The sequence below is a fragment of the Lontra canadensis genome, unplaced genomic scaffold (assembly GCF_010015895.1).
Source record: "Lontra canadensis isolate GAN:19392208 unplaced genomic scaffold, GSC_riverotter_1.0 scaffold31, whole genome shotgun sequence".
Taxonomy (NCBI): domain Eukaryota; kingdom Metazoa; phylum Chordata; class Mammalia; order Carnivora; family Mustelidae; genus Lontra; species Lontra canadensis.
Window position 1 is genome coordinate 15,879,665 of NW_022631025.1, and position 12,967 is coordinate 15,892,631.

General features: G+C 39.5%; 1 protein-coding gene across 3 annotated transcripts in view; it reads left to right on the forward strand.

Annotated features, from left to right (window-relative positions):
- The window catches only part of PCSK5 (proprotein convertase subtilisin/kexin type 5), a 443,312-nt gene that overhangs the window by 254,486 nt on the left and 175,859 nt on the right, over window positions 1-12,967 (forward strand). For all 3 annotated transcript variants that reach the window (XM_032866664.1, XM_032866665.1, XM_032866666.1), the window contains exon 13: window positions 930-1,066. In XM_032866664.1, the coding sequence (XP_032722555.1) occupies window positions 930-1,066 (137 nt within the window). The remainder of the gene's footprint in view (window positions 1-929; window positions 1,067-12,967) is intronic.

A 12,967-nucleotide genomic window follows, 5' to 3' on the forward strand; every position in this document is an offset into this window, starting at 1 on the left:
TACAGTTCACTTTTTAATGTGAGTAATTTAGTGACGAATAATGCTCTATATCTATACACCATTATTTTCAAGATATAAAACAATTCCGTCACCCCTGGAACTTCTACCATGCCCCTTCTTCCCCCCCACCCCCTGGCACCCACTGATCTGTTTCTGTTTATGTTGCCTTTTCTAGAATGTCCTAGAAATTGAATCCTACAGCACGTAGTCTTTTATGTCTGACTTCTTTCATTTAGCTTCAGTGCTTCTGAAATGAATTCATGTTGTTGCATTTATTAGTAGTTCAATAGTTTTTATTCATGGGTACTGTTTTGTCATATGAATATACCAGAACTTGATTACCCATTCACTAGTTGAGAGACTTCTGAGTTGTTAACAGTTTTTAAGAATTACAAATAAAGCTGCTGTGAACATTCATGTGGAGTTCTTTGTATGAACATATGTTTTCACTTCTTGGGTAAATGTCTGGGAGGGGGATTGTTGAGTCACATGGTAAGAACTAGCAAACTGTTTTCAGAGTAGCTGTTCTGTTTGGCATTCCCATCGGCAGTGTAAGAGAGTTTTAGTTGTCCCACATCTTTAATACTTGGTATTATCACTCTTACGGGTACAGTCATAGCCTGGTTTTCCCGATACCCAAATGTTTATTTACCCCTTCCAGAGTTGCTATTATAAGGCCACCACTGTGCCTATTTGGCTGTGGTAGAATGATGACACGCATTTGGGTCTACTCATTGTCAATGTCCAAGAGGAAAATGGCCTCCAGTATTGAGCTGAACCAGGGGGTATAGCTCAGTGGTAGAGCATTTGACTGCAGTATTGAGCTGAACCTGCTGATGGGTACAAAAAGATCACTGATCATGGTCTTGCCTTGACCTTCACTGGATTCCAAATAATGTAGAAAACAATGCTTTCTGGTTATCTCACAGGCTTTTTGATCATTCTATGGAAGGATTTAAAAACTGGGAGTTCATGACCATTCATTGCTGGGGAGAGCGAGCCACCGGTGACTGGATCCTCGAAGTTTATGATACCCCCTCCCAGCTGAGGAACTTCAAGACTCCAGGTAGGAACTCCCTTTTCTATCATTTGGTTTACTCTGCAGAAACAAGTGATGGAATCTATTTTGGCCTGGAAGGTTTTTGCATTTATATATCAACATCATCCTTTCTCATGTGATCCTATAGTTGGAGTATCTGTACATATTCCAGTTCTCAGTGTTACCATTTGAGGGGTAATGATTGAAGGCTCAAAGAATAAATGTTTTGATCTAAGTACAAGATAAAATGTGACAGCTATTGATTGACATTTCAGAATATATGCTCCATCTAACCAGCTTCCCCCCAGCTAGCCTCATCTAGAGAGGGTTTCCTTAATTATCTGTTCCTCCGAATTTGTTCTAAAATTAATTTTTAGTGCACACAAGACATTGAGCTTGGCCTGTGCAAGCTATGCTGGTTACAGTAAAGAAAAATGAATGTTGGTATTCTGCCCCATGTGAGCCTAAGAGCTAAGGGAAAGGAATACTTTGTAGATAAGTAAAATGTGGAAATGACGATGTTAACAGAAGCACATGGCCTGCCTCCATCTTCCTGCTAATATACGAAGCTTGTTTGTAACACAAAGTAAGGGAAAGTACAAATGTAGTTTGGGGCGGGAGACTGAAGATTTTCACAGCACCTGTGTTATCCACAATGGAGCCCTACGTAGTACTTGGCTCGGGGACAGCTGATCTGTTTCACAACCACGCCAGCTCCCACCCAGCTGTGGACACATCTGCAGCCATCTAAGAAATCCGTGCTTCCCAGTGCTCTCTCTGTGCAGCCCATCTGAAGAAGATCCAGGCCTGAGGGCTTGTTTGGACTAATGGGTATCCAGTTCTAGCCCTCCCCCGATCGCAGAAGAAATTAACCCAGACATTCCGTAATTCATTGTAAGGGTGTGTGTTACTCAGAGAATTGTGTGCTGCATAGAGCAAAGGAGACACACAGCAGAACAGAGGAATGAAGCAGCCATTTGCCTTACTTTTGCCTACTGGTCAGGGAAAGGTACTCATTCTGAGAGATCCATTTTTGGCCATGCATTTGGCGATCTCTTCTCCCTAATTCTATGATGTGGTTCCTCTGTGTTGCCTCAGAAGACCCACACTCAGGTGGCAAGGTCACAACGAATCAGGATATAAGATTTATTAAAGGGTATCCGGTTCCAGCTCTCCTCCAGCATGCGTCATGAATATAATGCTTGCCAAAGTGTGATCGAGAAATCAAATGTTGGTCAACAAGGCAGGATTGAAGGAAACCATTAAAATAAACTAGCCCCTGGTTTCTAGATGCTTTCATTGGTTCCTAACCTACTTAGTCCCCAGGAAATTCCTTTCCCCTCCCTTCCTTTTTCTGGGCCATGGTCAGTGCTCATGTGATAGAGATACACTGGGTTGTGGCATTCAAGGGCAATGGTGGCTTGGTGACTTGACTGTGCTGCCCGACCCCAGAGGAACCATCGGCAGGTGACAGTTGAGGGCTTTTACGTCTCAAGAGATCCCAGGGAAATAATCACTGTCCAAATATGATAGTTGTATACCAAGGGCTGGGGTTGGGGGGGGGTGATGCCTTAAGGCACAGACATAGGGGTACACTATCGAGAATATATGACTAAAAGTGACTGTTCTTTACTGTCACCACACAACTCTAAAGAATGTCAGTGATAAAATGCTTCTCCCCACAAGAGCAAACTACCCCTAGGAGCACACTCCTGGTAGACCTGGTATTTATGTGCAAGGGTCAGGGGCTGTGAATGTAAATCTCTCTGCCCTCCAGGAGTTCAGACTTCCCCCAGAGTTGGTGACGATCATCTGTGTTAGAGGCTCTCAGCAGTAGCCCAGATAATCTAGAGTTGTCTCTTTCCCAGCACTGGCTTCCACTTAACCGTTTAAATGTTCATGCATAATTCTAGTCACCTCTAGGCATTTTACAGATGTTCTTTACTGCCAGAAGAGAGAGAGCCTAATGCTATTACTGACCTGGGGTCAGGAGGCTTTAATAAATTCACACAGTCTTTGAATATCCTTCCTTTAACCAACCTTCCTGTTTAGGATTAGTCACAACATTGAAAAGGGACTTGTACTTCTATGTGTGGGCATGTATGTTTCTTTCCATGTGTGGGCATCATTGTTTCTCTGGTGTACAGTCCTAGGGAAGGCTTCTCTAATTAGTGAGGGATTTTTTTAGTAAGCTAATAGAAATTCAGTTAGAGACTTAGCCCAATTTCTAGCCCAATTAAATGATAGAATCATTCCCAAGTATATAGGTTCCTAATTCCGAACTGAGCTCCTATCTCTTTGTTTCTTCCCATTTCTTCCCATTGTTTATTCCCATTTGTTTATTATTAAAGCACATATTAAGGATTTTTTTTAATTGAAGTATAGTTGATACACAACTTTACCTTAGTTCCGGGTGTACAACATGGTGACTCGACAAGTCTATGTTAGCTCGGCTCACACAGGTGTGGCTACCACCTGCACCACACAGCGCTATTACAGAACCCTTGACTCTGTTTCCCGTGCTGTGCCTTTCATTTCTGTACCTCCTACTCTCCTTCTCTGATGTTGCTTCCTTCCCTTTCCTCTCTGGCAATCACCAGTTTGTCCTCTGTGTTTATAAATGAAATCGTATGTATTTGCATTTCTCTGTTTCACTTTTCTCACTTAGCATAATCCCTTCTTGATTTGTCCATGTTGTTACAGATGGCAAGATCTCATTCCTTTTTATGGTTGAGTAGTACTCCACTGTGTGTGTGTGCATGCGTGCACAGGTGTGTGTGCGATTATGTATATACAGCATATCTTTATCCATCCGTCTATCAGTGGACACATAAGTTGCTTCTACATCTTGGCTATTGTAAATAATGCTGCAATAAATATAGGGGTGCGTGTATCTTTTTTAAAAAGATTTATTTATGTACTAGAGAGAGAGCACACTAGTCTGGGGACAGTCAGAAGAAAGAGAGAAACTCAAGCAGACTTCCTGTTGAACATGGAGCCCAATACAGGGCTTGATCCCAGGACCCCCACATCATGACCCAAGCCAAAATTAAGAGTCAGATGCTCAACCAGCTAGGCCACCCTGGCGCCCCTGCATCTGTCTTTTTGAATCCGTGTTCTTGGTTTCGTGGGTAAATATCCAGTAATGAAATTTCTGGATCCTTCGGTATTTCTGTTTTTAATTTTCTGAGGAAACTCCATCCTGATTTCTAGAGTGCAGACTGCTCCAGTTTGCATTCCCACAACCAGTGCACGAGGCTTCCTTTTTCTCCACATCCTCGACAACACTTGTATCTTGTCTCTTTTATTTTAGCCAATCCGATGGCGTGCACTGATAGCTCATTTAGTTTTGATTTGTGTTTCCATGATGATTAGTGATGTTGAGCATCTTTTTGTGTGTCTGTTGGTCATATCTGTGTCTTTGGAAAAATATCTATCCAGGTTCTCTGCTCATTTTTCACCAGATTGTTTTGTGTGTGTGCCAGGCTGTGTAAGTTCTGATACATTTTGGATATTAACCCCTTATCAGATATTTCATTTGCAAATATCTTCTATCCACTAGGTTGTCGTTTTGTTTTGTTGATGGTTTCCTTTACTGTACAAAAGCTTTTTAGTTTCGTGTAGTCCCAATAGTATATTTTTGCTGTTGTTTCTTTTTCCTAAAGAGACATATCCATAAGTATGTTACTAAGGGCAATGTTTGAGAAATTACTGGCTGTGTTTTCTCTTAGGAGTTTTATGGTTTCAGGTCTCATATATTATGTCTTTCATCTTTTTGCAGTTTATTTTTGTGTCTGGTGTAAGAAAGTGACCCAGTTTCATTCTTTAGCACGCAGCTGTCCACTTAAACCAATACCATTTATTGAGGAGACCATCTTTTCCCCATTATGTATTCTTGACTTCTTTGTTGTAGATTAATTGACTATAGAAGTGTGGGTTTATTTCTGGGCCCTCTATTCTCTTCCACTGATGGATGTGTCTGTTTTTGTGCCAGGACCGTGTGTTTGATTACTCCAGTTTTGTAGTAGATCTTGAAATCTGGCATTGTGATACCTCCAGCTTTGTTGTTCTTTCTCAAGACTGCTTTGTATGTTCTGGGCCTTCAGTAGTTTCACACCAATTTTAGTATTCTCTGTCTGGACATTTTAACAATATTAATTCTTCTAATCTGCGAGCGTGGACTCTTTTGCCATTTGTTCCGTTGTCTTCAATTTCAATATCAATTTCTAAAAAGTCTACTTTTTAGACTCTAAATCTTTCACCTCCTTGCTTAAGTTTATCCCTAGGTGTTTTATTCTTTGTGGTACAGTTGTCAGGGGGATTGTTTTCTTAATTTCTTCCTGCTACTTCATCGTTAATGTATTGAAATGCAGCAGATTTCCAAATATTAATTTTGTATCCTGCAACATTACTGAATTCATTTATTCTAGAGTTTTGATGGAGTCTTTAGGGTTTTGTATTTATAATGTCCTGTCATCTGCAAATAGTGACACTTTTACTTCTTCCTTACCAGTTTGTATGTCTTTTATTTCTTTTTTCTTGTCTGGTTGCTACAGCTAAAACATCCCAGTACCATGTGTTGACTAAAAATGGCAAGAGTGGGCATCTTTGTCTTGTTTCTGATCTTTAAGGAAAAGCTCTCAGTTTTTCACCATTGAGTATGACATTAGCTATGGGTTTGTCATATATGGCCTTTATTATGTTGAGGTATGTCCTTCTAACACCGCTTTATTGAGAGTTTTTATTATGAATGGATGTTGAATTTTGTCAAATGCTTGTTCTGCATTACTGAGACAATCCTGTGATTCTTATCTCATGTTATTATTGTGGTATAGAACAGTGATTGATTTACAGATACTAAACCACTGTTGTATCCGTAGATTCAATATCACCACGAATGTCCTTTTACTGTATGGTTGAATTTGGTTTCCTAGTATTTTATTGAGGATTTTTACATCTGTGTTCATCAGGGATTTTGGCCTGTAGTTTTCCTTTTTTGTAGTGCATTTGGTTTTGGTATCAGAGTAACATTAGTCTCATAGGATATATTTAGAAGCTTTCCTTCCTCTTCTTTTTTTTTTTTAAATAGTTTGAGGAAAATAGGTATTAACTCTTGTTTAAATGTTCGGTGGAATTCACCTGTGAATCCATCTAGTCCTGGACTTTTGTTGTTGGGAGATTTTTTGTTTTTAATTGCTGATTCAATTTCTTTACTACTAATTAGTCTGTTCAGATTTTCTATTTCTTCCTGACTCCATTTTGAAAGAGTATATGATTCTAGGAATTTATCCATTTTATCTAGGTTCTCTGATTTGTTGACTTATACTTTTTTGTAGTAGTCTCCTGTAATCATTTGTATTTCTGTGATGTCAGCTGTTACTTCTCTTTCATTTCTGATTTTATTTATTTGGGCCCTCTCTTCATTTTTCTTGATGAGGATGGCTAAAAGTTTATCAATTTTGTTTATCCTTTCAGGGAACCATCTCTTGGTTTCACTGATCTTTTTATTGTTTATTTAGTCTCTGTTTCATTTATTTATACCATGATTTTTATTATTTCCTTCCTTCTACTAACTCTGGGCTTTTTTGTTCTTCTTTGTATATTTCCTTTTGGTGTAAGGTTAGATTGTGTATTTGCTATTTTTCTCGTTTATTGAAGTAGACCTATATTGCTATAAAATTCCCTCTATGAACTGCTTTGTTTCCCAAAGATGTGGAACCACTGTGCTTTCATTTACGTTTGTCTCAGTGTATTTTTTTGTTAACCCATTGGTTGACAAGTAGCATGTTGTTTAGCCTCCAGGTGTTTGTGTTTTTTTCCCCACTTTTCTTCTTGTAATTGGTCTCTAGTTTCATACTATTGTGGTCAGAAAACATGTGATCCATCCTGGAGAATGTTCTGTGTACACTTGGAAAGGAAGTATATTCTGTTGGTTTTGGACAGACTACTCTGTATATCTCTTGGTCCATCCGGTCTAAGGTGTCATTCAAGGCCACTGTTTCCTTATTGATTCTCTGTTTGGATGATCTGTCCATTGGTGTAAATCTGGTGTTGAAGGCCCCTACTATTATTGTATTACTGTCAATTTCTTCTTTTATATCATTTTCTGTGAATATTTTTGCTCCATTGTACATAGACATTTACAAGTATTATATCCTATTGTCCTCTTGTTTTAGTTTTGTGTTAAAGTCTATTTTGTCTGATATACATATTTTTACCTTGGCTGTTTTTATTTTGTTTTTTTCCTGCTCTCATTTTCATGGAATATCTTTTTGCATCTCTTCACTTTCAGTCTATATATCCCTTTAGGTCTCAAGTGAGTCTCCTGTGGACAACATAAAGATGGGCCTTGGCTTTTTATTCATTCCACTACCCTCTATCTTTTGATTGGAGTATTTAGACCATTTACATTTAAACTAATTTATTAATAGATATATACTCATTGCCATTTTGTTCATTGTTTTCTGCTTGTTTTTGTAGTTCTTGTTTCTTTTCTCTTGCTCTGTTTTCTTGTGATTGACAACTCTTTAGAGTGTTATGCTTGACTTTGTCTTTGCTTCTTATGTATCTGTTAAAGGTTTTTAGTTGGTGTGTACCATGGGGTTCATATATAACGTCTAAAGTATATAGCAATCTATATTGAGAATAACTTGTTTGAACACATTCTAAAAGAACTTCATTTTTACTACCCCCCTCCACATTTAACATATATGCTGCCATATTTTACATCTCTTTATTTTGTGATTCCCCTTAACTAATTTTTTTTAACATATAATTGACTTTACTACCTCTGTCTTTTAACCTCTATACTGGCTCCATAAGTGATTGTTCTACTACCTTTATTGTATGTTTGTTTCTACTCATGAAATTTTTCCCTTTCATAATTTTCTTCTGATTATGGCCTTTTCAACTAAAAAGGTCTCTTTTAACATTTCTTGTAAGACTGGCTTAATGGTTATGTTTTGTTTGGGGAAACTCTATCTCACTTTCAATTCTGAATGATAATCTTGCTAGGTAGAGTACTTTTGGATGTGGAGTTTTGTTTTGTTTTGCACTTCAGATATACCATGCCACTCTATTCTGGCATGCAATTTTCTGCTGAAAATCAGCTGAAAGCCTTATGAGGTTTACCTTGTGCATAACTAATTATTTCTCTCTTGCTGCTTTTAACATTCTCTTTAATCTTTGCCCTTTTAATTGTTATATGTCTTAGTGTAAATCTCATTGATTTCATCTTGTTTTGAACTCTCTCTGCTTCTTAAACCTAGATATCTGTTTCCTTCCCAAGGCTAGGGAAGTTTTCAGCTATTATTTCTTCAAATGAGTTTGCTGTCTCTTTCTCTCTCTCTTTTCCCTCTAGGATCCCTATAATGTGAATGATTGATTGCTTTATGTTTTCCTAGAGTTTCCTCAGCCTATCCTCATTCTTAATTTTTTGTTTTCTTTTTGCTGTTCAGCTCAGATGCTTTCTGTTACCCTGTCTTCCAGATCACTGATCCATTCTTCTGTATCCTCTAATCTACTATTGATTCCTTATAGTGTATTTTTAATTTCAGTTAGTGTTCTTCAACTGATTGATTTTTCTATATATTTCCTGCCTCTTTGTTGAAGTTCTGAGCTCTTCCACTCCTCTTTAGTCCCCTGAGCATCTTTATGACCATTATTTTGAACTGTTTATCAAGCATATTGCTTATGTACATTTCACTTCGTTATTTTTATGAGGCTTGTCTGTTCTTTCACTCTTTTCATTTGTCTACTCATTTTGTTTGGGTTTCTGCATTTGTTTCTAAGAATTAGAAGAGCTACTTATCCTAAACTAGAAGGACTGATCTTGTGTATGGTCATCTGCTTTGCAGACTGTATGTGCCTGGTGACTTTAGCTGGTGGCTGGAGGTCCCAGGTCACTCCATGCTGGGACCACCCTGGTGGACTAGCCTGAGCTGTGTCAGGGTGGTCCTGAGGCAATCTGTGCAGGGGACACCACAGTCTAATAGCTGAAGCTGAAGTGGACATGGGCTGGGGTAGTCCCAGTTCTCTCCACATAGAAAGTACCCCAACAGAGCAGATGAAACCAAAGTACATGTAAGCTGGAGGGGTCACAGCACTCTTTGAGCAGTGAAGCTGAAGTGGCTACAAGCTATGGGGTCACAGGGGTCTTTGTGCTGAGGGGCACCTTGGGAGGACAGTTGAAGCTAAAGTAGACCCAAGCTCCATCTGAGGCCCAGAAGGCTCAGGCCAGGAGATCATGGGGCACCCTGTATCAGGGAAGTCCTGGTAAGTTGTAAGCCAACTTGTGGGCTTGGAGTATTCCTGGATACTTGGCACATGTGTCACCTTGGTGAGATGGCTAGAACTATAGTGAGCACTGATCCAGGTATCCCAGTGTGCACCACGCTGGGACTGCCTTGGTGGGACAGCTGGGGCTGATGTGGGCTAGGGGTTTGGGGTTTATGGAGGTAGTAACTGACAAGGGCATCCCGACCATGTTCCTGTCTATGCTATCAAGGTGGAAGAGGAACACAGACCATGGCACTCACCAGCCTCTCTGAGCCAGAGGGAGTTCCAGCATCTCCCACAATTTGGCTGACTTTCAGCTGGATCCTTTAAATTCCAGTTCCTCTTTTAAATGTTTAAAAGTGTGGGCTAAGGGCCCAGAGCTCACTAAGGCAGCAGAACAGCATTGGCTCTAGACCCTGCTCCTCTCTGTGCTATCACGGTGGAGGGGGAATGCAAACCGTGGCACTCACCAGCCCCTCCAACCTGGAGATATTTCCACAAATGCCCCTGCCATTTGGTGGAGTTCTAGGGCTGGATCTTACATGTTCTAGTTGCCCTTTTAAACTGCTGCAGTTCATGGTGTTGGGGGAGGGCAAAGTCCCTTTATGACTCTGTCTCCATCTTTCTTGCCATTCTCTATGTGCTCTATCTTGTATGGAACCTGTTCAGTCAGCACTTAGTTCTACGTCAAGGAGGAAGAGATTGTGTCTGTGGAGTTGATGAATTCAGGGTCTTCCCACATCTTGAATTAGAAGTCCATAGGAAGGATTTTTTTTTTTTTTTAATCGTTGTCTTTGTTTTGTTAGACATTAGACCTATCTTGGGTTTTCATCCTCGGGCAGATTGCACTTTTGTACCAACATGTACAATAGGTTTTTCTCATTCTGTATTTACACGGTGATTTCTTAACAGAAAGTTGCGTCATCAACTGCAAAATCTCCTAAGTAATTTAGCAAATGGAAAACATTATGATAAGGGGAACATGATGGCCCAAATATGGCAATATCTGATGTGAACTGTGTTAGATTCTAAGGAAATAAGATTACATAATACGTGAAACATAAAGGGATGAATTGCCCAACAAGTATGTCCCCAGTGGGCTTACAAGACATTTCAGAAAGGACACAAATGGAAATAATCAATTATGAGTCAGCATCCTTACAAGTATTATACAAGGGTAAATTTTAGATCCAAACTGTTCTTAAGTTAAATGAGCCAGGTTTTAGGGTGACTGATGGATTGGATTTCCGATAGTGTCCTTGCATTATATGCTCCATTTGTATACCTGAGAGTTGCCAAAGAAAAATGTGTTCTCTTTTGCATTGCTATGTAAAGGCAAGCGGGTCATGAATTTCAGTTAGACATTCATTTCTTGCCACTACGTAATGTAGAACACTTGGAATTCTGAGACCGAACGGCACCCTAATTATGAAAAGCATAGTCATTAACATGTAAGTCCAAGGAAAAGCTGGCAGAGGGCAAACACATATAAACCAATGGGCTGGCCCAGTGCAAATGTCAAACAACAATGAATGTGGCATAGAATATGTTGATTTTTAAACTTAAAGGTTCTAAACTCTTGGAAATAAACAGGAAGGTTGTTTCATATAATGGTTTAAGAACACTGCATTTGGGGCACCTGAGTAGCTCAGTCAGTTAGGCATCTCACTCTTAATTTCAGTGCAGGTCATGATCTCAGGGTCATGAGATCAAGTCCCACTTTGGGCTCCACACTGGGCATGCAGCCTACTTAAGATTCTCTCTCCCTCTCTCCCCCCAACCACCCACCCCTGCTTGTGTACTCAGTCTCTCTAACAACAACACAAAAAAACAGCATTTGGCTTCTGAATGGCTTTTCTTTTTTTTTTTAATTGAGATATAATTGATATGTAACATTATATTAGTTTCAGGCATACAACCTAATAATTTGATATTTGTACGTATTGCAAAATGATCACAGTAATTCTGGGTTTTCTTTAGATTCAGCATACAAGTGAGATCATATAATATTGTCTTTGACATTTCAATTCACAGAAGGCCCTCAAGATCCATCCATGTTTTCACAAATGGCAATATTTCCTTCCTTTTTATGAATGTGATTCTACTGTATTATTACCGCTGGTAAAAATACATTTTTATTATTTATCCATCAGTGGACACCTAGGTTGTTTCCATATCTTGACTATTTTGAATACCATGGGAGTACATATACTTTTACAAGTTAATGCTTTTGTTTTCTTCAGATATACCCAGAAGTGGAATAACTGAATCATATGATAGTTCTATTGTTAATGGTTTGAAAAACCTCCATACTGGTTTCCATCACAGCTGCACTGATTGACGTGTCCACCAAGAGTGCACAAGGGCTCCCTTTGCTCCACATCTTCCCCAACACTTGCTAGATCTTGTCTTTTTAGGAATAGCCATTTTAATAGGGGCAAGGTGATACTGTGGTTCTCATTTGTATTTCCTTAATTGGTGATGTTGAACATCTCTTCGCATACTTGCCGGCCTCATGTATGTCATCTTCGGAAAAATGTCTATTCATATTCCCAACCCATGTTTTAATCAGATTATTTTTCTGATACTGAGTTGTAGGAGTTCTTTTTATGTTTTGGGTATTAACCTCTCATGAGATACATGATTTGCAGATACTCTCTCCCATTCAGTAGGCTGGTTGCCTTTTCATCTTGATGGCGTCCATTGCCATGCAGAGCTTTTTAGTTTGATATAGTCAGACTTATTTTCCTTTTTTTGGTTTTGCATTTGGTTAGATCCAAAAAAATTATCACCAAGACCGATGGCAAGGAGCTTATGACCTTTTATTATTATTATTATTACTGATTCCATCTCTTTACTAGTAATTTCTCTGACTAGATGTTCTGTTTCTTAATGCTTCAGTCTTAGTGGGTTATAGAAGTCTAAAAATGTACCCATTTCTTCTAGGTTGTTCATTTCGTTGATGATAGTCTAATACTTTATATTTTCATGGTTTTTATTTTTATTTTGGTTACAACTTCGCATCTTTGTTTTTTTAGAGATAGTGTATGACCTGGGGGGTGGGGCAGAGGGAGACAGAAAATCTTAAGCAAGCTGCGTGCTCAGCATGAAGCCCAAAGTGGGGCTTGATCTCACCACCCTGAGATCATGACCTGAGCTGAAATCAAGACTTAGATGCTTTTGATTTGCTCTCTTCTGGGTGAGCTGAAGTATAGATCTGTCCATTTTGTTTACAGTCCTATGTTACCAATAAACATAAGTCCTGCTGGCCACCAGTGCCAGCAACCAAGAGGTGTCCCCTGGCAGGCAGCCATAAAAATTTGGGTCCCAGATGAGTACAGGTTCCTTCTGGGAGATACTAGTGAGTTGGAGCAAGACTGAGGGAGAGAGCCAAGATGGTACCCACTGGAGAGTATTTCAGTAGGCCCCTAGCTGTATGTAAAGATAACCAGATAAGCCTCTTTCACAGAAAGTCCGTACTTTTCAATTGGCTGCCTCTGCCTTGAGCCTTGGAGCTGGTGGGTCCACACAGGCAAGCTCTTTAAAAACTAGTCCATTCACTGTAGCCTTGTGGGGCTCAAGCCCTTTTCGTTTTCAAAGCTCGAGGTCTTGGGGACTCGTCTCAGGTGTAGATCTTAAAAATTATGGTGG